General features: G+C 42.8%; 1 protein-coding gene across 9 annotated transcripts in view; it reads left to right on the top strand.

The window, feature by feature from the left end:
- apbb2b (amyloid beta (A4) precursor protein-binding, family B, member 2b) overlaps window positions 1-27,257 on the top strand; it is a 54,532-nt gene that overhangs the window by 23,112 nt on the left and 4,163 nt on the right. For 3 of the 9 annotated variants that reach the window (XM_038713445.1, XM_038713446.1, XM_038713447.1), the window contains exons 4-18: window positions 3,261-4,334; window positions 10,911-11,155; window positions 11,729-11,860; window positions 12,456-12,515; window positions 13,296-13,346; window positions 14,383-14,468; window positions 14,925-14,985; window positions 17,767-17,913; window positions 18,478-18,605; window positions 21,423-21,428; window positions 22,254-22,368; window positions 23,674-23,761; window positions 24,621-24,704; window positions 24,846-24,961; window positions 25,919-26,098. In XM_038713445.1, the coding sequence (XP_038569373.1) occupies window positions 3,281-4,334; window positions 10,911-11,155; window positions 11,729-11,860; window positions 12,456-12,515; window positions 13,296-13,346; window positions 14,383-14,468; window positions 14,925-14,985; window positions 17,767-17,913; window positions 18,478-18,605; window positions 21,423-21,428; window positions 22,254-22,368; window positions 23,674-23,761; window positions 24,621-24,704; window positions 24,846-24,961; window positions 25,919-26,098 (2,553 nt within the window). In that variant the 5' untranslated portion in view covers window positions 3,261-3,280. Of the gene's footprint in view, window positions 1-709; window positions 767-3,260; window positions 4,335-10,910; window positions 11,156-11,728; window positions 11,861-12,455; window positions 12,516-13,295; window positions 13,347-14,382; window positions 14,469-14,924; window positions 14,986-17,766; window positions 17,914-18,477; window positions 18,606-19,945; window positions 19,963-21,422; window positions 21,429-22,253; window positions 22,369-23,673; window positions 23,762-24,620; window positions 24,705-24,845; window positions 24,962-25,918; window positions 26,099-27,257 lie in introns of those variants that run through there. The other 6 variants (XM_038713448.1, XM_038713449.1, XM_038713452.1 and 3 more) reach the window with 6 other exon arrangements.

Below are 27,257 nucleotides of genomic sequence, written 5' to 3'. Positions count from 1 at the left end.
TCTCATTATGTAAATGTTGAAGGTGGATATGATATACAGGTACACATACATGTACACAGTGTGATGGAGCATAGTGCAAAGGATGCTGGAAAAAATAAATAAGACCTATGACCTGAGGTAGGTGTATTGGTATACACTCACCTAAAGGATTATTAGGAACACCATACTAATACTGTGTTTGACCCCCTTTCGCCTTCAGAACTGCCTTAATTCTACGTGGCATTGATTCAACAAGGTGCTGAAAGCATTCTTTAGAAATGTTGGCCCATATTGATAGGATAGCATCTTGCAGTTGATGGAGATTCGTGGGATGCACATCCAGGGCACGAAGCTCCCGTTCCACCACATCCCAAAGATGCTCTGTTGGGTTGAGATCTGGTGACTGTGGGGGCCATTTTAGTACAGTGAACTCATTGTCATGTTCAAGAAACCAATTTGAAATGATTCGAGCTTTGTGACATGGTGCATTATCCTGCTGGAAGTAGCCATCAGGGGATGGGTACATGGTGGCCATAACAATGCTCAGGTAGGCCGCAGCATTTAAACGATGCCCAATTGGCACTAAGGGGCCTAAAGTGTGCCAAGAAAACATCCCCCACACCATTACACCACCACCACCAGCCTGCACAGTGGTAACAAGGCATGATGGATCCATGTTCTCATTCTGTTTACGCCAAATTCTGACTCTACCATCTGAATGTCTCAACAGAAATCGAGACTCATCAGACCAGGCAACATTTTTCCAGTCTTCAACTGTCCAATTTTGGTGAGAAATTGTAGCCTCTTTTTCCTATTTGTAGTGGAGATGAGTGGTACCCGGTGGGGTCTTCTGCTGTTGTAGCCCATCCGCCTCAAGGTTGTGCGTGTTGTGGCTTCACAAATGCTTTGCTGCATACCTCGGTTATAACAAGTGGTTATTTCAGTCAAAGTTGTTCTTCTATCAGTTTGAATCAGTCGGCCCATTCTCCTCTGACCTCTAGCATCAACAAGGCATTTTCGCCCACAGGACTGCCGCATACTGGATGTTTTCCTTTGTCATTTTGTCATCCTTTTCACACCATTCTTTGTAAACCCTAGAAATGGTTGTGCGTAAAAATCCCAGTAACTGAGCAGATTGTGACCGGCCCGTCTTTCACCAACAACCAACAACCATGCCACGCTCAAAATTAAAAAAAACTTTCTTTCCCATTCTGACATTCAGTTTGGAGTTCAGGAGCTTGTCTTGACCAGGACCACACCCCTAAATGCATTGAAGCAACTGCCATGTGATTGGTTGATTAGATAATTGCATTAATGAGAAATTGAACAGGTGTTCCTAATAATCCTTTAGGTGAGTGTACAGTATATACAATATGACATAGTATGAACAGCACTGAAATAGAGAATGGTGAATAAATAAATAATAAGTAGAAACCAGTAAACAGGTGCTGATTAGAGACAGAGTTACTGGGTTTTTGCACAGGAATTGTTCAAATCAGCTGTTTATCAGCGTGATGGCTTGTGGGAAGAAACTGCTTCTGTGTCTGTTGGTTTTGGCGTACAGTGCTCTGTAGCGCCTACAAGAGGGGAGAAGCAGATTGTGTCCGGGGTGAGATGGATCTGCAGTGATGTTTCCTGCCCGTTTCCTGACTCTGGAAATGTATAAGTCCTGAATGGAGGGCAGGTTGGATGATCTTTTCTACAGTCCTGACTGTCCGTTGTAGTCTGTCCCTGTCCTTTTTGGTGGCAGATCCAAACCAGACAGTGATCGAGGCGCAGAGAACAGACTGGATGATGGCTGTGTAGAACTGGATCAGCAGCTCCTTAGGCAGGTTGAGCTTCCTGAGCTGGCGCAGGAAGTACATCCTCTGCTGGGCCTTCTTGATAATGGTGTCAGTGTTGGGCTCCCACTTCAGGTCCTGTGATATAGTGAAACCCAGAAACCTGAAGGATTCCACAGCAGACACAGGGCTGTTGAGTATGGTGATGGGGGGCAGAGTGGGGGGGCTCCTCCTGAAGTCCACGGTCATCTCCACAGTTTTGAGCGTGTTAAGCTCCAGGTTGTTCTGACCGCACCAGAGAGCCAGCTGATCAACCTCCCATCTGTAGGCCGACTCATCACCGTCCCGGATGAGGCCGATGACCGTTGTGTTGTCAGCGAACTTCAAGAGTTTGACAGATGGGTCTCCTGAGGTGCAGTCGTTGGTGTAGAGGGAGAAAAGCAGTGGGGAGAGCACACACCCCTGGGGGGCGCCAGTGCTGATAGTCCGGGTGCTGGATGTGATGTTCCCCAGCCTCACCTGACAGTCAGGAAGTCTGTGATCCACTGACAGGTGGAGGCTGGCACAGTGAGCTGGGTGAGTTTGGTGCTGAGGATGTCCGGGATGATGGTGTTGAACGCCAAGCCGAAGTCCACGAACAGGATCCTTGCGTAAATAAATAAATAGAATAAAAGAAGGCTTTAAGATATGTCTCTCTACATATGTAGAGTCAGAAAAAACAAGTCTCTTCCTGCCCAGAGGAGAGTCATTGTATATTTTAATTGCAGTGGGCATTAATGACTTCTTGTAGCGGAGCTGAAACAGTCTCAGACTGAGACTTTGTTGTCCAAGTAGTTTGTGCAGGTGATGTGAAGTGTTATCCATAATTTTGAGCAGTTTGTGCAACCTAACAATGGCTGTGTAAGTGACTCAAGTAAACTAGATTTATTTAACTCAAAATAAACTAGATTTTAATTACAGCATATCTCATTTATATGTTTTCATTAAATTTTAGCTGTGGCGCTCTGTGACATGGAGGAAAACTATATAATACTGTTTCACGCTACACAGACAATACTTGTTAGTAGGATAAATTCATTGTTGTTCTTGTTTTGGGGAATTGGAGACAATAAGAAAACCACAGAATATCACCAGACCTTTAATGATGTTGTAATGCATTCACTAGACCCGAGGTGACCTCAGTTTAAAGCACTGGTATGATTAATTACTTTTCTTTGATAGTGCAAACAAAACCAAAGGAAATACAACCCCAGGCTGTATCATTATTTGATCTGTTCTGTAATTTTCCTCATGCAACCATGAGTATTTGCATACTCATGTCAGTATGTAGTCCAGTTTAGACCAGTCTTCTGCATTACAACGTAAGAATAACTGTGATAATGCAAACAGCAGTAGTAAGGTAGCCATCTTTATCTAAGCTAATTATGCATATTACATGTTAATGTGTGTGTGTGGATTTCAATTCCTTCACCTCCTGATCCCCCTCTCTTCCTTTTCCAGGTGAACTGTCTTGTGCCACGATGATGTCAGTCGATGTGACCAATCATAATGGCCCCACTGCCACGCCTCCCAACTCACTCAGCCTACGCTCCTCACACAACCAGCTTCTCAGCAGCGATGTCATCAAACAGGGCTCTGCCACGCCTCCCAAGTGTCGCAAAAAGTATGCACTTACCAGTATCCAGGCTGCCATGGGTCTCGGAGAAGCTCTGCCGCCTTCTTCATCACCATCTTCATCCCCATCACAGTCTTCAACCCCCAACAATCCTAAACTAGCCAAGAACGGAGTCAACCAGCTCCGTAAAGCTGGTCAGGATCACAACAAAAACACCACCGGCTCTGGCCCGACGGACCTGGAGTGTAATTCAGAAACTACAGCAGATGACTACAGTGTCAACACAGCTGAGGAACATGACAGTCACACTCTCACCAATAATGACAGAGAGGAAGATGTTATTAAGCTGGATGTTGAACTGCACCCAGACTCTAACACTGATGCAGAGCCCGAGCAGAAAACCGAATCAGAGATAGACTTTAGCATTAACACGACTGTGGAGCTCAAACTGAACGGCAACACAACCGATGTGGGCTTTGATTTGAACAATGAGGCAGAGGAGAGTGACGACATCAGTATTCTTTCTGAGAAGGAAATTATGTCAAAGATGAAGCTTGAGGAAGATGGAGATGAGGTGGTAGTGGAGGAGCAGGAAGACGAGGAGAAGAAGCCTTTACTGATGATACAAAGTGAGTCTCCCGTGAAGAACCGTAAAGTTTCCTCAGACCTGGAGCTCATCTCTGACCTCCACGCCAACTTCAAGCTCCTCAAATCAGGGAAGGACTCTCCAGTGCCTCCTCCACCCTCTCCACCCAGGCAAGCCAGCCCAGAGGACATGCCGTTGCTCTCTGTGGCCTCCTGCTCCTCCTCTTCCTCCTCCTCTCCAGAGACGAAGAAGGACAGAAGGACTGGCGCGAAGACAGACTGTGCTTTGAACCGCATCCAGAATCTGAACCCCAGTGACGAAGAGTTGAGTTGGACAACACTGTCCCAGGAGAGCAACTCCCCAGAGGAAACAGGTACACACATTAACACACACACAAGAAAAGTTTATTACTTTGGCATAGTTGACATGTGTGTCAGCTACGCTAGAGTGTTTTGTTTTTTCTCCTGCGTGCTATGTAGTGGTTTCACCGCCCTCCCTCCTGATGACATGTTTCCATTTATGGTGACAGTGTATGTGTGCCCAGACACTTAGACATTGCTGGAGCAGAATAACAAACACTCCAGTCTCCAGTAAATCTCCCAGAATGCCTCTGGGACCGGAAGTGCCCTTGTAACCTCATGGGTGGTTGGTTAGCAAGCCAGATCAGCATCGTCCTGTTTAAAGCTGTGTTCTGTGTGTGTGTGTGTGTGTGTGTGTGTGTGAACAGGGCTTGCAGGCTAATCATGGGTTAATATAAAATCTGTAACTGCCATTATCTCTCTCTTTCTCTGCGTCTTTGATGTTTCCTCTAGAGCTAAGAGAGAGGAGGTGCTTTAGCTCCCTATAATCTTCTGCACTGTGCCTTCCTACTCCTAGTTTTCATCATTCTTTTTCTGAGAATATGAACATTTGTGCTCTGCAGATATTAAATGCGGGAAGCAGTTTGGACATACACATATACACATGGACTCCCAGTATTACAGCTGAGCCTTTTCATAGCTGTGTGTGCCATCAGAAGAGCTTCAGTTTTTATCCCACTTCGACCCATTGGTGCAACATGCAGACTGAGAATCTTAGTTGTTCAGTTTGTTCAGGGTTACATGTTAAAAGTCAGTTTGTATATGTTTCCCAGCCCATCTTGATGAGCATGCAATATGTGTAGACAGTCAGCAAATGACCCCTATACCTAGTTGTATAGATGTAAAATAGGGCTGAAAACATGTTGTTTTCTTGTTTTCATTATGAAATGAAGGTGGAGTAAGCAATTCTTATGCAAAATATGCCTTTTTGTCAATTTCTCCTCGCTGCAAAGATCCAATGTGGGTACTCAGGCTCTGTAAATTGGAAACAAACAATGTGGCCCACACCGAGCCACACAGCGCTATTCCAGCCATGATTTCTGTGTCAGGTAACGCTAAATGACATGCTGTTGTTGTGATGTTAGCTATAGTAGCAGGAGAGTTGTAAATATCACCATCTGCAGCTGGTGTGCTGGATCTGGGGCCGTCTCGTCCTCTCTGCATGTAAGCATCATGTTAGCTCTGCAGCAGCAACTGTAACAACAGTATGCTAACCCAAAACTGAGCTAACATTAATTACATTATTTGTTCCATATCATGATTTTTGTCATGATGTTCTCCAGAATCGCTTATTGCACCTTTTAAACTGCAGATTATTTCCTCGATGAAGTAATTAATCTATAAAATGTCATTAACAAAGACAAAAAAATTGCAATCACATCTTCCTAAAGCCCAAGATGAGAGAATGTTATAAATAGTTAATTGATCTCCAAAATAGCTGTTGATTAGCTGTCAGCTTTATCTTTTTATCAAATAATTGTTTCAGCATTATTGTACAGTAATTAGGAATTCTTTTGAGTCATCACCATTGTTGTGGGTGTCTACTTTCTTAAAGTTGCTTGTTGCCTAACTCTGCAAAAGGCCTGTTAAAGTCATTGGATTTCTTTGTCAGCATTATGTAAAGACCTGGATGTTTGGTTTAATTGGGCCCTTAAAACTTGTGCTTTGTTGTAAGACATATGAAACACATCCATCTCCTCTACAGCAACAGCCCCCGACCTTTGACACAAGCTCAGCTGTAAACATCCTCTCCAGTCTGTGAGAGCTGCAGTGCTCTGGGCTGTTCAGCCTCGCTGCTGCTTTTTTTCTAGCTCTCCCAGAATGCTTCTCTTCTAGCTCTCTTATGACTCATAGCCCCTTTCGAATTGAAGGCTCTGAGCATCTGTGCATTTCATTTCTCTACAAGTATGATTACCAACGGCTTGTCCTCCTGAACATTGGTGTGTTACACTGTTGCTGCTGCTTAGAATTTTCTCTCCAGTTATTCTTTTGTCCTGATTTCCTCTTGCATGTATTTGTCTAAAATGTCATTCCAAAGTGACAATTCTTTCATGGGACGGCATATGTTTTGTGTAGATCAATGTGTGTGTATTGATGAGTGCTGGAAGAGGGACAAAAAGTAGACATTAACAGTACTATAGTCTCTAGGTAAGACGTATTGTCCTCCGAGGGTTCACTGAAGAGTTGATAATTAGCATGATGGGCATCATTCATGTTGAATTAATCGATATCTTGCACATAGTCGTCCGTAGTGCTGTCTCTCTGTCTGTCTGTCTGTCTCTCTCTCTGTCTCTCTCTCATATTGACAAAGCCGTGTTGTTTTCCCAGGTGTGTGTCAGATTCCTCGGTGGGTGTTGCGGGTTGGAGGGCCGATATGACACTGCTTTCACACAGAGGAGCCAAAACACACACACATGCACACGCGTTGAATTGAGGAAGGTCATTTAAAGAGGTCGCATTCTCACACAGCAACATCTATTGTAACACTCGCAAGGAAACATGAGTTGAATGTGGATGAGTGCAGTATAGCAACATATGTTGTCCAGTTTTATATTTTGGTATCACATGTTAAGCTGCTTTTTCTCTCTTTCTCTCTGTCACCCACTTACTCAATGATCTTTTGAGATCCTGCTTATGGCTAGTTTTCTTTTTCCCTTCATCAGCCTAAATGGTTGTGTTCCAGTTGTACTGGGAAGTCCAACTGGAACACCCCCTTAAGTTGGATTTCCTGCATGGTCCAAGATGGCTGCTCCGTGTATCAACAGTTAGTGAAAGCTGTAGTTTATACTGTCTCATAAATTTTTGTACACAAAGTACTGTCCAACTGCTGTCTGTGGACATGTTGCTACTGTGTTTAGAATGCGTAAATACCGCGAAATGCGTTTTTATCAATCGATGTAGGTAACAACAGCTAACATAGCTAGTTGTACACAAAGGCTGGCCGCGAAAGGTTTTCCGACTTGTAACTGGAACGCGCTCAGATCGGGCGTAATGTCCTTCCCAGCTCCAACTTCCGAGATAAATGGAACGCAGCATTATTGTAAATCTCCCTCCCTCTCTCCTCCTCCTCCTCCTCCTCCTCCTCCTCCTCACACCTCCACTGGATATGATACTGAATGAAAGATGAGCTGGGGGTTGCCAGGACAACCAAGAGAGGCTTAAGAGAAGGTGGAAAAAGGAGGGAGAAAGTGAAACATAGACATTTGATGAGGTTGAGGGTGCCAGAGTTTGAGTTTCTTTCCATGTGCCCGTGTGTGTGTGTGTGTGTCTGTGTCTGTGTGTGTTTGTTTAAGGACAGGAAAGGGAGGGCAGGCTTATCTAAGCTGTTGATGTTGTCGATGCTCCAGATAGGGGAAGGAGAGACAACAACAGCAAATGTAGCTCAGCTGCAGGGGAATCACAACCTCCATCTCTCACTCTCTCTCTAACGTTTCCTCTCTTTCGCTCTGTCTCTCTCTCTCTGTCTCTCTGTTTTCTCGCTTACACTCCCCCCTCATTCACTCTTTTCTCCCCTTTTTCTGTTCCTCTGTTTTCACATCATGTTCTCCCTGCCTCTCTGCCTCAGTGTGTCTCCATGTCCCCCCCTCTCTCTCTTTCTCTCTCTCCTCTTTCTCTTTCTCCTCACCCCCTCTCTTGCAGTGTCCCCCCTCCTCCCTCTCTCTCTCTCTCTCTCTTTCTCTCTCTCTCTCTCTCTCTCTCTCTCTCTTTCTCTCTCTCTCTGTCTGGGGTTCTCTCTGTGGTTACAGCACTGGGTTTTGCTGTATGAGAGGCAGCTAGCTAACTATGATGCTGGGCAAAGACTACATGCTGGCCATTGTCATTGTCAATTATGAGGGTAGGTGCATCTGTCGGAGTCGGCTGGGAACTACACTATGTGGTTAGAGCTTGAACGCGGTGTGTGTGTGTCTGTCTGTGTGTGTGTGCGCAAGCATGGTTATATGTGCGTGTCTCTTCCAACACAGGGATGAAGTTTGTCTCTGTAATGGTATCATTCTCTAAGTATCTGCTATAGGAATCTATGGTTTTGTGAATGAATGTGTCGGTCTGTTTATGGTGGTATGTATGTATTTATGGTGTCGTTTGCCATAGAGAACATGTGTATGTATTTTGCTCCAGAAGCTGCTCTCCCCTCCCCCTCGGCTTAACTCTGCTCTAGCAAGCTGCATGCTAACCGAGGCTATCAAGGGCTAAGTGCTATGTTGCTCCTCTGTGGCATTTCCATGAGCTGCAGCGACAGCTAGCCCCAATATTAGCATGCTTAAGCTTATTCTTGCAACCAGTTCCACACTTGCCACAGTGCTTGCAGTGGGTGACGCTTCTCTCTCTCTCTCTCTCTCTCTCTCTCTCTCTCTCTCTCTCTCTCTCTCTCTCTCTCTCTCTCTCTCTCTCTCTCTCTCTCTCTCTCTCTCTCTCTCTCTCTCTCTCTCTCTCTCTCTCTCTCTCTCTCTCTCTCTCTCTCTCTCTCTCTCTCTCTCTCTCTCTCTCTCGTAAATGCTTTAATCTACATCCAGTAGTCTGTTCATCTCATACCCCCCTATAGCAGACACTCGTGTTCTCTCTGTTGTAATTTTCTTGGCTCTGACCTATTTTCTTTGCTCATAAAAGACTGCAACTCCCAGAAGACACTGCTTCCTTGCTCAAAAGCACAGACTTATGTCTCAAGGGATGTCCGCTTGTGCCAAGAACACATGTGTGCATTTTGTTTAGTGAGTGATTTCTGTTCCTTTTAATAGATTAATAAAATAAGTCTTGACAACTTACCTCTGCATGTCTTTGTGTGCGTCTGACTAAATTCCATCTCCATCTGGACCGACCCAGTCGTCATGATGACATATGGCCTGCTTTCGTGGCGACAGGCCCACGGGCTGTGTTTCATCAGCATCGTCAGCAGTTCGACAACTCTTTGTCACTCACACACACACACACACACACACACACACACACACACACACACACACACACACACACACACACAAATTCGCGCAAATACACCCAGCACCCGCTGACCAGTCCCTCAGAGCTTACATCACCTTTATGAGTTGCTACACCACCTAGCAGTTTCAGATCATCTTTACTACCTCTGCCACTACATCATATTCACACACACAAAGATGCCTTCAATAGGTGTGCGCATGTGTTTGTGTGCTTCAGCTGGCTTGACTGCTTGAAACTGCAAACTTCAGATGAGATGGCATTTAGTACAAGAGTGAGAAAAGAAACCATTTCCATCTCCACATGATTCTGTGTGTCTGTTTGTGTTTTCAAGGTAGCTGCTGTATTTCCTCTACATGTACCACTGTCAAATAAATGATAGTTAACAGTAATCTGCTCTATATGCTGCTGCTGTGTTCTGTTAGGAAAGGGAAATTAAAATGTGAATCCATACGTAATGAGCCAGTAGGTCTAAATTGGTACATAAAATCAGGGCCAAACATATCACCCACGCTGCTGAAATTTAAGCTTCTCTTTGCCAAACTGAGTCACGCAGTTTAAATTCAACACGAATGCCTTCACTGCCAATGTGTAATTAATTGTGTAATGTACAGAAACCATAAGAACGCAGGAAACAGAAGAGTCTAATTCATAAGTGAGGTACATATTGATCTTGAAACAGAAATGGTACAAATGATGTGGTCCCATATTTTTGCCTGGCTCGGGTCGTTGCCTCCTGAAATAATCTCCATGTATAATGTTTTGATTTCAGTGTTAGTGGTCATCCAGAGAAGTCTCATTCAGCATAGAAAGCATTCTTTGTTTTTGTGACAGGGATGGGGTTTTTTTGTGCTCATGTAAGCATATGTGCCATCAAATCCACCATTAATATGTGAGGCTTGTGGCATCGTTACAGACAGCTGGTAATCCTTCATTTCTATATTATAACATTGCAACATAACATGCTTAACTTCTGATTTATGATCTGATTAAAAACAGTAAATTAAAGAACCCATAATGGATCATACACCCATGGAAATGAGAGAGCACATTTGTTTGATACGGGATCAGTGAATATAATAAGCTAATGCAATTATTATGGCCAGAGAATAATAAGTCCTCATTTGTGTCATGTTGAATAAAACCTTCTGTTCTGGGCTTGGTCATCAGGACTGCATCTCTTTAACTGTTCTAAATGTGAGAGAAATGCTTGTGCCTGTGTGTGTTTTTGTGTACATTTGGGAGCTGTTATTTGCCTGTGTGATATGTTGTATTTTAAATTGTATAACTTACAAGGCATAGGCAACAATAGTGCTTTATAAGTTACTCAGTTGTTGTCTGTGGAAAGACACAGCTGTTAAATGACAGCTGCTGCAGATGCTGGTAATCCCAGTCAGCTGTTGATATCGTTCAGTACATGAGTGTGGGAGGATTAACTTCCCTTTCCACAGAGGCACAGAGATGTCTTTCCACAGATTTGATCATATGGGAGCACAATAACTAGTCTACATTTGTGTGCAGCCACAGAGGTGCGTTGATATATGCCTTTATAATGAACATAAGAGGTCTGTCAGTTAAGAAATGTACACTTTCTTCCCTTATAGATATCAATAAACAATCCATGTGTGTGTGTGTGTGTGTGTGTGTTATTCCACCAGATATCTGGAGTGAGCAGTCATTCCAGACAGACCCTGACCTGCCTCCAGGATGGAAGAAGATCACAGATATGGCTGGTATCTACTACTGGCACATTCCTACAGGCACCACCCAGTGGGAGAGGCCTGCCACCCGACCAGCACCGCCTGGACAGACAGAGTCCCAGGTCCTGGGTGACCACACAGCCTCCACACCACGTAAACACTCTCTGGGCTCACTCAGCCCCTCACCTACTCCTGACCATGAGGTGAGAGACAGAACAACAAACTGACACACACACACCCCTTAAGTCTCACTTTTTGTTTTTGCTGTACAGTTTGTTAGTGTTTCTGGCCGTGGTCAGGCTCAAATTGTGATTGTGGAGTACAGTCTGAAGACAAACCATCCACAGTGCAAAGAGATGATGAGGAACAATGGGAAATATAATAAAGTCAAACTTCGATTAAAGCAAACATGCTGTACAATATTGTCTTATGACTGCAGTGCAATTTGGTTGAAAATGAAAATCCTAGATTTTGTCTAGATAATGTCTTTGTAACTCTTTACATAAAATCTGTTTTTTATGACCAGGTGCCCACTCAATGTGTTACACCTTCAGAAGACATTTCCCTACTTTGGGACCAAACTATGTACCAGATGATGATAATAATGCAAATTTAAAAGCATGTATTAGTCTTAACAAGTGAACTTAGCCATTTCCTTAATCCCTGAATAGCCCTAATATATGTGAAGAATCAACAGTATGCACCAATGAGGATGTATTAAAGAAGTTTCTCAAGAGAGTGTGTGTGTGTGTGTGTGTGTGTGTGTGTGTGTATAGTCGTGCCAGGCAGAGATCTTCTTCAGGGCGTCAACTCGTTCAGGCAGCACCACCTCCGACAGCTCAGTGGAGCCTCTCTCTACTCTTGAGCCCGCCATCACCACATGTGGATTTGTCAACAGCTGCTACTTTGTAAAAACCTACTTTTTCCTGTTTCATTATACTTACTGTCTGTGGTATTCTGTACATTTAAAAAAAATATATATATAATTAACTTTAGATTGGACATTGTATTTGACGGATTATGTATTGGTTTTTGTGTGTTTCTGATTGAGATCAGTGCAAAATTGGCAAAAATATGCAACAAGACAGCCGGTCAAAGAGAGTGAGACTGAGAACGGGCCCTCAATAATCCAGTCTAGCACCAGAATACAGGAGTACAAGGACACTGAGTAGGACTACCAAACAATCAGTCAGTCAATCATGCAGAATGATGGAGGGAAACGGAGAGAAGAAAGGAGACAATAAAGAGGGAGCCTGGTGTAGATAAAATATTGATCCAGTGAGAATGGACTGATGTTGACAGATAGATGTGCCAGAATCTCACTCTGGCACATCTATCTGGAGCGACTGACCTGCACACTACTCGAGTATTAGCCGGTGATGCAAAAGCCCAAAATGGCAGATAGACAAACATGGTGGGGTAACTCTTGATTTCTCACTCTGGAAATTTTAGTCATTTTGGAAAACTTCATCTCTCTGTGTCTCCTTCTCTTTCTCTCCTTAGCCTCGTTCCACATCTCTGCAGGGGATGCCTGATCAAGATCATCATGAAGATGAGGACAAGGTAGGATACTACTACCCATGTTCTGTTCCTTTCCTCACCCACCTCTCTTCTTTTTCTCTTTTGGCTCTATAGCCTTAAGTTGTGTACAGTATCTTTCTTTCTGAATGTAAGTGTGTGTGTGTGTGTGTGTGTTATGTGACACAGATGGATAAAAAGTGTACCTACAGCATCTGTATGTGCGTGTATTACTGTATATTCTGTCTGCTCATATCACAAACGATGCAGTCAGTAACTGTTTGGCTCTGTATTCCAGCGCATTTGATTAATAAAACTATGGCCACGAGGTTCAAGAGGTTCCCTGTGCACACAGGAGACAAGCTCAATAAAAGACTTGTCTATTCTAGTATGCTTTTCTTATTGAGTTGTTAGTGTTTATTTGTCTTTACTGGTACCTCTTTTTTCTTGGTTATAGTGGTACTCATGTGGCACACAATTGGATTGGTAATTGAATTTTGTTGTCTGTTGCTGTTGTAAAGATGGAAATCAACAGAAAAAGTGTCACTGTCCAAATAAACACTGACTGTATTGTATGCCTGTATTGTTCATATTCTACTAATCAAGAATCAGTCGATTCTCAGTAGGGAGGTGAATGTTCAATAGGAGCAAGAAACATTTGAAAGTCTTGACTGACAGCTTTTCATATAAGAAATGTTTTGCTACGTCGCTCCTTATTGCAACAGGCACTCGGTGTGGAGTGAGTGAGCTAGTTAGCTAACAGCCTTATTCTGTCTTTCTTCCCTTGCTCCCCACTGTGTGTATGTGTTTTAATGCTGTATATAGAAACAGGTGTGGAGTGATTTTGGCGGAAAAATTGATAGTGAAGTGTGGAAGGCAAGTATAATCCAACGCCAGTGAGTCTTGTTCTTGGTCTATCCTCACCAACTCTTGTGTTCATTTTATGCATTATTTGCTAGAAATTCACTGCCTGGGCAAAAGCATGTGTGGCTGATGCTTCAACATACATGTAACTGCAGCAACCACAGCATTTAGACATGCCTGATATGTGAAAAATCTGTTTTTTGGCTGCAGCAACACAACAGGTTGTTTCTTTCTTTACAGGATGTGGCTAAAATATCCTCATCTTCCCATCGTGCTGATAACTTCTCCTACAGATCTGTTTGCACACACGAGTGTGTGTTCATACTACATGTTATCTCTCTCCTTGATGCAGCATGCCCCATTACACATAACACACCAACGGCATTTCTCTATCCAGCAAGACCATTCCGCCCACACTTGGATGCATGCTGGCATATACTGTGTGGGGTCAAAACATTTACATTAGCTTTCTGCCAGGTTTGTGTCCTATTAGCCCTTCTCTCACATGCCCTGTAACCTGTGAATGTTACGGCAGTCATCCCCCAGGAAAAGCATGTTATTATTTTGGGATGTACTGTATTGGTCTTACACAGAGTAAGCAATTAAATCATAAAAAAAGACTCCGGAGTTTGACAGGACGTTCCAATATCGGAAAATTAATGGCAAATGGAACCGCACCCACAAGCAATGTTGTCAGAAAACTATACCTTAAAGGCAAACAGTTAGTGCATTGACGCTGTTATTAGAAAAATGTGAATTTGATATCCTCTTGCATTAATAAAAGGTTATCAGAATATTTTTGGATCACAAATATAAAGTACCTAAAAATAAAACCTAGTATTTGAGACAACTAGGCTGGAATTGATATGTCCTGTGGGATCATAGAGTTTTTGTTCATACAGGAGACCTGTGAAACCCATTTTTACCAGACAATATTACAGGTTACATGTGTGACAGGGGCTTTAAGGTGGCTGCCTTTTGGCCAAAGATGTGTGCTTTATTTTGGTGTCATTTTGCACACTCTGATGATGTCACCTTTGTGCAACAGGACCTGCAGGCAGCCACAGTGAACCCTGACCCCAGTCTGAAGGAGTTTGAGGGTGCTACGCTTCGCTACGCATCACTCAAACTGAGGTGAAATACCTGTACAGACACACACACACACACACACACACACACACACACACACACACACACACACACACACACACCACACAAGCACACACAAGCACACAAAAATCTAACTAGCTCTGTGCATGAATCTCTGCAAGCCACCCAAGTTGCTGTTAGTAGTCAAACATATTTTGCTTCTTCCTTCTTTGTCTTGCTATTCAACTACGTATCTAGTTTTGTCTAGTTAGTTTCTCTAATCTTGTGTTTAATCAGTGTTAGACTTAAATCAGGTCAGAACAAGCAGGAAGTTAGCTATTCCATTCAGGAAATGCCTCCATGTTCTCTATTAGTGTAATGACTGCCTGGAGCCTTCACACGCTGTATGGGAACCTTGTTAGTAAAACAGCTAATGGTTACAATGGTAATAATGGCACACTGCTAATCATATAACTACATCCTGCATTTTTTTTTTTCCAGAAACCGTCCAGCAGTGGAAGAAACAGAGTCCAGCGGTAGTAACAGTGACCCAGAAGCAAAGGTCAGGAGCCTTTTCCTAAACTTGACTTCAGGTCAAAGCCTGAATGATGCACGTCTATCTTCATAATCTGTCGTAGACACGAGACAGATTGTCTTTATTCACTTTGTTCTGCAGCTATTGCAATGTATCTGTTTAGAAAAGATGCCTTTTTAAATTTCTAAAGGGTTTAAAAGTTAATTTTAGAATTTGTTTTATGTGTCAAAAAAGCAGCCTTTTACATGGTGACATCTTTGTGTTGCCTTTATGTAAACTTTAAGAGGCTGACATTTTATCATTTGTAGAATCTAAATTTACTTACTCCAGACTTATTTATGTATTATATAATCCTTAAACACTTAAAAACAATCTCTTAGAATATAAGAGATTGATGTTCTGTGTATGTTTTATTCTGTTTATCCTCCTTTGCCTGTTTGTTTACTGGTGGTGTTTATGTTTGGCTGTCTGTGCTCTGGGCTCAGTGAAGAGAGATCTAAGCAATACTGCCTCCAAGTGGTGAGACCGAGAAGTACAGTTCAGTGCTGCACATTGGTGCATTACATTAATTACCCAGGCCTCATAAGCTCAGATTCAAATGAGACACTTAAAGTTCTTAATGAAGGCGTTAAGCTCAGGAAAACCTGTTACTCAGTAGAATGCTTGTCCGGTTGATACTGTTGTTGTTGTTGTTGTTGTTGTGAGACAGCAAATGTCAGCGAAAAGGTATAAATGAATTTAGTATCCCACTAATTAAATCGAAGAATGGATGAATTATTTATCTGATCTGATACATAGTCATTGCATTCTGTCACAAACTGCAGCAGATTGCAGGAAAGCTAAAATACATACCAAGGTGTGTGTGTGGCTTTCCATGGTTGGCTGACTAGATCTGAAGCATTGCAGATGAGAGTTGAAAGCCAACATTCAGCTTGATGACGTGGTGCTGATTTGGCTGTCTAGCGTCTGTTCCCCTCTGTCTGTTTGTCTGGCAGAAATTCACAGTCCTTAGCAACAGTGAAATTCTGATGAATACCAGACACTAACACAGACCCAGGTCCGGTAGCACACTCAGGCGCGTGCACACACACACACACACACACACACACACACACACACACACACACACACACACACTTGAAGCATATAGCCGACTACAGTATCAAGGTTGGGACAGTCCCTTTCTATCCATTAAAGTAGTTGAATGCAAACAAGACTTCACTTAAAAGCAATTTCTATCTATCAAAGTGTGGAAATCTGACCAGATAACTGCAGGGCACGCACAGCTGCCATTCTGCTAAACCAAACCTGTAAAATATGTGTATAAAAATCTAGCAGTCACTATAAAGAAACATTTTTTAAACTATATGTTGGGTGTGACACAGCACACAGTTTATGTGTAATGTAGCTGCTACCACCTGCTGGTCTGTAGCTGTGACGCAACTTTCACCAGACTCCTGGCAGCATGGAGAGAGGCACTGTGGGAGTTTTGTGTGGGTATGCATGTCTGCACATGTGTGTGAATCCTTGTATATAGTGTAGGGGTGGGAATCTCTAGGCACCTCACGATTTCGAATGGATTACGATTCAGAGGGCATGAATCTTTTTTTCTATACAGGATTTTTGGATAATTACCAAATATTTCATTTGCACATTAAAGTCCAAAAGAAACCTCTCCTCATTAGTTTTAAAGGACTACTTTGCATCCCTAATTTGCTTGACTAACCTCAGCTTCTCGCCATCCTTGCGTCTCCTCTGCAAGCTTTCACCATCACTTTCTGCCACACACTCGCATCTACATCTACACACACATCACTGTTCCTTAAAATATCTAACTTACACTGCTCTTATAAGAGTACCTGTCACGTAGATCTTCTTTGCTAGTCAAGCATTTAGTACTCACACAGTGTGCAAGTGAAAGTCATAAGTTGTGCACTGATTTTAAATGATTGCGTGAAATTTTTGTAGCGCTCATTCATTCAGCAGCTGCAGTGCACCGAATATAGGGGGAACACTGGTCTGTTATGTGCACGCCACATAAGGGCGCTGCACTTCTGCACTTCCAAATTCTGCCTTTTGCGTTTTGTCAACATTTGGTTATCAGTTAACATTTAGAAAATCCATTTAAGAATGGATTTTTCCTCCAACCCGAATAGTGTGTGTGTGTGTGTGTGTGCCTTGTCAGTCACTTGTCAGCTGCACTCAGCTTCAAGTCTGCAGTCTATTCATCGTCACATTGAAGACATCATTTAACTGAATTTCCTCCTGTAAAATACTTGAGCTCAGTGTGTTTGTGTGTGTTTTTCATAGCACAATCCTTTTAAACAGCGCTCTGTACTACTACTACTCACAAGACAAACTTCATACTTGCATACATGCATGTATACTTGAGTCCAAGTTTTTCCCACAGCAGACTACGATGCCACTGGTTAGCATGATAGTGACTCACGTCTGTCACTGTCTGTTTTTCCCTCTCTGACCTCTTTCATCATGGATCCCTGTGGTCTGCAGAGTGCTTTGGAATGGACTGCTGAAATCAAATGAATACTTGATGATGACAGACGGATAGGTCTCTTTTTCCCCCTGGTCTCTCCTTATCTACCAACAAGCTGTGTTGTCCTGTTGTCCTCACCTGGTTATCTAAATTTAAATCTTTGTTGGTGCCAGTTCCCAAAACCCAAAGCTTTTAAACATGATTGTATCATCATTTAAAGTCACTCATAAAATAAAACCTTATTAGAGTCTGAAACAAAAACAGGATGTGTCTGTAAGTACTGTGCTGTATGTAACACTTGGTGTGTCTTCCAGTGTTTTGCAGTGCGCTCTCTGGGATGGGTGGAGATGGCTGAGGAGGACTTGGCTCCTGGAAAGAGCAGTGTTGCTGTTAACAACTGCATCCGACAGCTATCCTACTGCAAGAATGACATCCGAGACACAGTTGGTATCTGGGGAGAGGTGAGGAAGAGAGCATAGTCAAACTGTATGTGCACTTTGTTGTGGGTAAAAAAGTTTGTAGCTGTTGGACATAAAGGATTTGGAGAGGAGGAGTGCTCGTAGAAAGCCAGTAAGATTAAATAAAAGGTAAGGGCGGAGCAAAGAAAAGAGCAACAGAAGTTAGCCAGGGCAACAGTCTTCTGAGATGTTTGTCAAAAGATGGAGGGAGGAGGGGGAGAATGAATGGAGGAAAGTGGAGCAATGTTTAGTTTTCCCTCTCTCTGCGGTGGTTGTGTTTAATGTGAAGCGACAGAGGGAGAGAGAGCTTCATCTTTCAATCTCTTTCAATAACCTTTCATCTCCCACCACCCCTTTGTAAGGTTTAATAATTTATTTAGAGACGCACACGGACGCACGTGCTTATACACCATACGTGCACACACAAGCAAAAACACTTTATAGGCATGTGAAAGAAATCCCTTGACCTTTTAAAGGACTACTTTTTGAGCTTCAGGAAATAAGGATTGCATGTTTTTGTGATGAGATCTGAAGAATTTGTGTGTGCGCGCGTGTGTTTTTGCTCAGGGGAAGGACATGTACCTGGTGCTGGAGAATAATATGTTGAACCTGGTCGACCCCATGGATCGCAGCGTGCTTCATTCTCAGCCAATCGCAAGTATCCGCGTCTGGGGCGTTGGCCGGGACAACGGCAGGTTAGTCATTGTGGCAACCACATTGCTTTTTTCTTTTTCTTTTAATGATTAAACCCTTCTTGCTTGTCTTCATGATTAATGTGTAATGGTGAGTGTGTAAGATGTCATGTCGTGATATTTCTCAGACCGCGCTCCAGATCCTCTTTAACATTTCTGCAGTGTAAATATTCTGAGATTCCAGTGTTGTTAACCAGTCATCTGGACCACGAACTATTGACTCACTCTTTTGTTACTTAAGTTTTTAAATTAATTGATAGGTTAGTCACAAGTGTAATTGAAGTCAATGATGCATCACACACACACTCAGTAAAAGGTCAGGGTAACAATTGAGGGCAGCAGAGGGGTGGTGTGGTGACAGGCAGGAGACAGGAGTTAATGATTGATGATGAAGGGATGCTAATGAATGATTAATTCATCAGTACAAAGGAGAGGGTGAGAGGGAGAATGGCCTTTATTCTCTATCACCGCAAATCCCCACCTGACTATCCGTCCCTCGCGTTCACCTCAGCTGAGCACGGTGGGCTTCACGAAAAGACAAATTCATACACAGCTTCACCGCTCCCAGGTTGATATTCCTGAAGTTGTAAGAGTAAGTAAAAGCAAATGTGCTTCACAACCAGTTGCTGCTCATGTGAAGGCTGAAATGAAACTTTAAACAAACACAGTGTGGTAGTGATGCCGCGCAACCAGTAGAGGGCGCTCTGCACTGCTTCTGAATGCACAAGCGTAGCGCCAATGTAGGTTATCAGGCACAGCCGGGTGACTGGAGAGGTCGGTAGCTGCTGTATAATTCGAGCTGGCACATATAATTCTAGCGCGCACACACACACATAAGCATGAGTGCACTCAGGGATAGAGGCAAAGCTAAGAGCTCTTGGCATATGCAGAAATACAAAATTATGTTGCCTCAGGGATCTATCTTGTCTCTCATCACGCACACACACACACACACACACACACACACACACACATACATGCAGCGGTGTATATTACAGTATATTTATAACTTAAGATCACCTTGCCAGATTAAACAAACGTATGTTTTCACAAGCCTTTATTTATACCGACCACATCTACATATAGCAGGAGAGTCAGAGCAGTGGGAAAACCTCGGCTGCAGCAGAGGGAGGAGGAGGAGAGGAGATGGTTAGAGGGAGGAGGAGAGAGGGTTTTGGCAGGAGAGAGGGAGAGAGGGGGATGAAGCTGCCAGAGGGGGAGGTATGGTTAGTGCTCACTGGGTGTGGAGCAGACAGGTTGAGGAGTGTGTGCATGCCTGCAGCATCACCAGGAATAGATGGTGTGAGTGTCTAACGACGCTCCCGTACACAGGATCACCTGCAAAGATAGAAAAACAGCCGTGAGTATGTTTTTATATACCTCTTACTTTTGGAACATCACTTCTGCTGTTTTATTTTTTTTATTCTAAAGTAGCAAAAAAAGAAAGATATGCTACAGGTATGAATGATCAGGCCTCAGTCTGTAGGAGATGTTGCTGAGCAGGTAGTTTGTAGGTTGATTTCTTTTTTACAGTCAGTGTGAGGTGTGCACAGCACAATTTGTTTGAGTTTTGGAGTGTAAAAATCGGATGTGGGTGCATGTGTTGGGGTTTGCTTGTGGGTGGGTGGTTGAACGGTAAACAGTGCTAATTGCAGATAGATTATGTGATGAAGGACTCATGATATCTGAATGTGGTAAAGGAAAAACAATAAAATGTGAAGCAGTTCAAGACCAAGACATAAGCGCAAAATTCTTAGTAGAAAAAATGTGCATCCTAAATTCACTCATGCAAAAATACCAGTAGCTGTTTGTGGTCATCTGCTGCATATCTTTGCCCATTTTACATTTAGTTTTTTTTAATATTATTTTCTTATAGGTTGTTGTGCTGTTGGCCGAGATATACTATGGAAATCAAATTCTGGTTGGAGCAGGGGTTTCCCTGCTCTCCCTTCCTGTCACACACACTCATACACACTTACACCCTTGTGATGGACTGAAGTGGTTGTGTCGGTATAGGAATTCTACTCCGGTGCCTCCCTCTCTCCCCGTGTGCCATGAAACTCATTATAACCATAGAGATTACGTATTCCCACAGCAACCTTGACATTTTCAGTGGCGTCGGCATGATGACAAGATTATATTCAAAATGACATATCACTCCTTTTTCCCCCTCTCCCTCTCTTTCCTTTGACTTTTATCTTCTCTCATCAATTGGGTGTTTTATTCTGCCCCCATTTTTATCTTTATCATGTACATTGTTGCTGTTCACTTCCAATTTCCTCTCCCAGTATTTCACCTTTCCTCTCATTATAATCTTTACTCTTCTAGCTCTCCCTCTTTGTAACTATTTTATGTGGCTTTCACAGAAACTCCCAGCCTATTTCCTTTAATCTTTTTTTAGGAAACACAAACCATGAGCAGCCTATTAAAGCTAACTGGGCCCATCCAGAACATCTCCATGTCCTGCTGTTCCTGCCCCCTCTCTTTTCCTTCCTGATTCAGTGTCTGTCAATTTTTTGTATTTTACCTCAAGGTTAATTATTCGTAAAAATGACCTGAATTGCTGCTTTGACCTTTGCTACACCCCTTCAACCAACATGCTCACTCTCTGTCTCTCAGACACACACGTATTTTCTGCACTGTTCTTGAAGCGGTTTTGTGGGAAGTAGTTTTGTCAAGCAAAGAAAATGAGAAAACTGAGTATTTAACTTGGTGTGTTTGCCACCTCTTGTCCCTCAGTAGAAGGTTGATACAATGGATTTTATTTCTTTCTTCTTCCACTAACTGTTCTCCTTTCCTCCCTTGCTTCCTTGGACACAGAGAGAGGTAAACACATTCCTTCCTTTCATCCTCACCGACCCTCCCGCAGTATCTCTCCATCATCTCTGTTATTCCTTATTGTTTAATTTCCTCAGCGTCTCATTTTTTGTGGCTCTTGATGTACTGGAGTGTTGTTTGCGCACACACTCAAAGATGTAGGAATTGAAGGTGACCTCCTCTGTCCTTCTCTGTCTCCAGACATTTTTTTAAAGCACGCACACACATATACTGACACACACACAAATAGGAGTCTTTTGTGGAGAGTTTCCCCTGAGGGGCTGGGCTCAGAAATCTTGTTAACCCTCAGGCCTGTGTTTGCTATTGCATACCATATTGAAGCAGACAGCTGGTAGGAAGTTATTTAGCTTGGTTTTATGAGCATTTCTGAATGACGTAAATCAACGTGCGTGTGTGTGCTACTGGGTTTAATTTGGTGCGGCTATATTTCATCTCATACGTCTTCATTCCTCTCTCCCTCCTTCTACTTTCCTTCTTCTTTTCATCCATGCTATTCAGTTGACTTTCGGCTCCAGTGGGCCCAGGGGAAAGTTCTTCCCTGATGTCACTCATTTAACTCCCTTTGCATCACACTGCTCTATTGATCTCTGGGGTCCATTGACCTGTGTGTGCGTGTGTGTGTGTGTGTGTGTGTGTGTGTGTCCTGTATTCATCAGACCGATTAAGGTCAGTTCATCTCATTTGTCTTCAAGAGCTGTAAGCCTCAAAATCTTTCTTGTCTCCAAAACTAGTCGCTCCTCTCATCTTCATCTTCCTGGTGTTTTTCTCCTTTTATCTGTCTTCATTGACCCTGTGTGTTTTCCTCTCTCACAGGGACTTTGCATATGTGGCGCGGGATAAAAACACTAGGATCCTGAAATGTCATGTGTTCCGCTGTGACACACCAGCCAAAGCCATCGCCACCAGCCTGCATGAAATCTGCTCCCGGGTAAGTGCTTCAGGCAGGAGCGGGGGGCGGTTTGAGGGGACCCAGAGACACAAAGCCCAGTTTGGCAAATAGGCTCAGATGAAGCTCCAACTCTTTGGAAGAGTTTTTCCCCTACCACTCAAAAGGGAATGCTAGGGGACTAGAAAAATACCGTGCTGTGGCACCCACTTCCAAAAGCCAAAACAACACATTTATTCGTAGCATTTACTCAAGCACAGATAGCTGTGGCACCGGACAATACATTCACTCAATGCATTAAAAAGCCCACCCTCAAGAGTGCTTGAGTTTTTTAATCATATTTAGTACGGCACAATCTAGGCACACATTTTAAGTATCTGCAGTCCTCAAAAAGTCTAAAAACAAGATTAAACTCATCTATATTCAGGCCCAACAAATTTTTATTCACCCAAAACACAGTTATCAGTGAGTTTCCTTTGGATGAATACATATTTAGAAGAACCGCATTCAAACCATGTTTTTATTGTGTTTGCGTTATTTACTGAACTGACTTGGAATTAATGGGCTTTCTGTTGTCCAAATAAAACACATTTATAGCTTTAGAACTTTAATTCAATTTTGGAAAAGATATTTCAATTCTTTATTTGTTTATGTAGACTCATAATTTGGATTTGAAGTTGATTCTATGTAGCATTTTAAAGTTGTTGTTTTTTTTTAATGTCTGTTACATTGTTATGACCATTGACTGGAACAAAGTGTTTTCCTGAAAGAGAAAGGTGGAGATGGAGCCCTTTGTCCTTGTTGTCATCCTTCATGCTGATACTAAGTGTCCCAAATATTTCAGTCAACCTATATTACAGAACAAAGAGTCTGTTTAATACAGGCTTTCACACAAAAAAGGATACATAAGGAAAGAGAGAATTGGCCACAGCAGGGGTTGCTGGTATGCAGAATTGTTGTGACAAACTCTCTGATTAAGGACCTGTAAGATGTTTATGTGTGGTGTATCATGTGTGTGACAGTGTGTGTGTATATGAATGATTTTGGCAGTCTGATTGTGTATTTGTGCGTGTGTGCATGCGTGCGCGCTCACTCGCTCGCTCGCTCGCTCCCCAGGAGACACGGGTAGACAGAATGACAGTATCAGGGGTGAAACTGCTCCAGGTTTTCCTGAGCTCTTTCGTGTTGACTCTTTCATCTCCCCCCCCCATCCTCTTTCACTTTCACACATTCTCCTCTTTGTCTCTTCACCCTCCTCCCCTATGTCTCTGTCGCGGTATACAAATTCTGGTCTGCCTTCACTCTGCATTTCCTCATACTTCTGTTTCTGCTCTCGCTCCCCTCCAGATAATGACAGAGCGAAAGAATGCCAAAGCGATGGCAGGAGGCTCTCTCCAGGACAGGATGCAGGCAGGATTAGATCTCCCTTTACAAGGTAGGAGTCATACATACAGTACCTCCCTCAGTGTGTGTGTGTGTGTGTGAGAGAGAAAGAGAGAGATAGTAGGCATCAAGAGGCGCATAGCAGACATCACTTCCGTGGCACACTGCATGCATTTAAACTCGTGTGTGTGTGTGTGTGTGTATGTATAACAAATAGCTGTTTCCTTATAAAAGGACTCACGTATTTTTAACTTGGACTCTCACCCAGTCGTAATCATGATAACAACAAGCTACTGCTGTCAGTTTTCAGCTCTCAGTCACTTTGTCAGAGAAAGAAACAGTTTGCTGTCACTTAGAGTATCTTCACACACAAATGTGATTGAACAAGACGCAGCAACAGTCGGCTTGCTACTGACAGCTCGTCAGATAAAACATCTGCAGTGTCTGTCTGCTCAAAATAAAGAAACCTGACATCTGCTTTTCAAACAGGAGGTGCAGTGTGAGAATGTAGGATTATATTCCACTGTGTCCAAAACAGTGTCTTATTATACAAATATAACACCCAGTAATTAACAAATAGATATGAAAGTGCTTTAACTTGGAGATATTCTTCAATTCTGCTTTTGAAAAATTATTCCAGAAGGGAGTAAATTATTCTGTCATCAGCATCTTTTAAACTTTGTTAAATTAAACACACTCAAGGACCGGAATGACCCGACATCACATTATTCAGTCAGCAGCCTTGTTAAAACCTTTCATAAAATCATCATCAAATTGTGACATTTATATATAAAAGGAGTTAGTGGTCAGGATCCAAATCCCTCTGTAAATGTGCATTGTTAGCTGTTTATGTGTAGTTAAATATTTATTCATGTGAGCACCTGTTAAATGTGTGTGTGGCTTCTCCCTAGCAGAGTTCCCCACACCAAAGAAAGAGCTGGTTCAGAAGTTTCAAGTGCTCTACCTTGGGATGTTGCCTGTGGCTAGACCAATAGGTATAACAATAATAATTATTGAACGAATAATAATAAAATGCAAAGAACATGGTTGGCGTTAATGTTGATGCTGATGGTGTATCTTCAGGTATGATTTTTATTTTTTATATGTTTGTTTTTTTTTAACATCCTCTGCTCCAGGCATGGACATACTGAACGGAGCTATAGACAGTCTGATCGGTTCTTCCAACAGAGAGGACTGGACTCCGGTTGCCCTCAATGTGGCCGATGCTACTGTCACTATCAGCAAGGAAAAGGTCAAACACACATCTGCCCCTGCTGAACGTCTGCCCCCAACCTCCCCTGGTTTGAAATATAATAAATCAAACACAGGACAAAGTGGTGCCAGCCTGAGAGGTTTGGCGTTATGGGATTTATAGATGCAACTTGCCTCATAGGCAAAGTAAATAACTACAATTCTCTTGACACTACAAGATTCTCTACATGCTTGCACTCAAAGGTAGTAGGACACAAGATGGCTGTAGCCACTAGCGCAAATGACATAGATTCGATTGGATTGAATAGATTTCACAGATAAAGGGCTGGAGAAAAGTACAGACTATGACTTTATTATAGGAGTAACGTTATTTTTCGTCAGCTAAGGCAGAGTGGCCAACACCAGTGTTATCCAAACAAAATATGGACACATGGCCAGTGAGTTTGAGTCATCTTTGAACGAACAGTGTGTTTCACGTTTGGCTTTACTTGCCTCAAACAGATGCTTCTTTATTTTGTCTGGTGCAGAACATTGTGTCGAGCCTGCCATTTATTTCCTTCAGCAATCACCACAGTTAAAAGTTTAATTGTTACTTGCACTTAAATGGTGGAAAACACATCACTTGTGGATTGAACAGACTTTATTGACATTGTCATCCAGAAAGGTAGCAAGCAGCTGCCCAGAGCAATGAGAAGAAATTGCAGCTTAGAGGCCGCAACCCTGCTAACATTCGAGCATGCAGAAGACATTGAATTTACTTTTTTTTCTCCTCATTTAAATAAGCTGTAACATCAAGGCACTTAAAGCCCAGCAGCTCCAGTGGACCTGTTTGATAGGGGGCTGCAGTTTTACTAAGCTGCTCTGCTGTATGAACATGTGTAACTATTTGAATGCCTACAAGTTCTAAATTCCTTAAATTTTTGTGATTAATTTTCTTCCCTGTTGAAGGAAGGATAGTTAAATCCTAAAAAACATAGTTTCTGATGTTTCTGACCAGGATGAAGAGGAAGTGTTGGTGGAGTGTCGTGTTCGTTTCCTGTCTTTCATGGGTGTGGGACGTGACGTGCACACGTTTGCCTTTGTCATGGATGCCGGCGGCCATCGTTTTGACTGTCACGTCTTCTGGTGTGAGCCCAACGCTGGGAACGTGTCGGAGGCTGTACAGGCAGCTTGTATGGTGAGTCACCGAGCAACACCACAACTGACAACACGGCTTAAATTACACCAAGCTAACTCTGATTAGGTTAGTCAAGAAATTAAGGAATCTCCCACAGTGCACATAGATGCGTGCTGAAATTTCAAATTCTAGTTGTGTAGTCTGTAGTTGTACAGTACTTCAATTCTGGGAAATTATAACAGTAAATGCTAGTGATTAGAGAGCTGCATTGGGATTGGGAACAGAAATCACGCGGGAGCGGGCGGTTAAAAAATATACTGCGGGTCCTGCAGTAGCGCTGGAGTCAACAAATGAAGCTGAAAAGAAGATAACAGTAAGTGTATGCGGCTGCTTCTGAAAACATACTGCACGGGCCTGACTCGAACCGGCTACTTTGGGTATGGGAGGCGGACACACTGACGCGGAGTCTAAACCCCATTTACACACTGCACAGCCTCGCTGGCTTCCGTCACACGGGCTTATACAATACAAGACCAAAGCAAGGCAAGTCTGAAATTTGAAAAATTTCTGAGCTGTTACTGACAAAATGAATGCAATTTGTGTCCTTTTTTTAACTCTGCATGTCACAATGTTTGCGGTTGCGGGCGGGAGTGGATCCACGTGTTGCGGGCGGTAATGGTCACGAAATCCGGGGGAGCAGGCGGGAGCGGGATCAAGTAAACAGTCTCGTGCGGGTCTCTACTAGTGATCACTTTGGTGTGTAGGGGATTTGAAAGTACTTAAAACAGGTTAAAATAATGTACATTAATTCTGTGAAGGAAAACATTGCGTTAGGCAACATTTTTCTTCAGCTAAACTGAAGTAGTGCTTCATTTAGGACATTTATTTAAACTAAGGTCATCGCACCCCTTAAAATTCAGACAGGCAAAGACATTTAGACGCTCTCTTTGTGAAAGTAAATGTCCTTGCCTATATTTTAGTGTTTTACTGTCAAACCTATCAGCTCTATTCAGGTTACAATGGGACCCTCTGTCAAAGCACTGTTGGTGTACAACATGCATTCACACCAAGAAAAACCACCTAAAGTGAAAATATAGTGTGTGTTGAGCATCAGTTGTCTCTGAAAGAGAACGCCCTTGCAAGTCATCCAGTAAAGATTTCCTGTTTGAGGTGTTTAACATTGCATTAAACTGTTGAGTTTCCAAAGAGGACACATGTA

Source organism: Micropterus salmoides, unplaced genomic scaffold (genome assembly GCF_014851395.1).
Source record: "Micropterus salmoides isolate LMB-PRFRI ecotype aquatic unplaced genomic scaffold, ASM1485139v1 Ms_hic_scaffold_12, whole genome shotgun sequence".
Lineage (NCBI taxonomy): Eukaryota > Metazoa > Chordata > Actinopteri > Centrarchiformes > Centrarchidae > Micropterus > Micropterus salmoides.
This window is presented reverse-complemented; position numbering and strand designations above follow the sequence as displayed.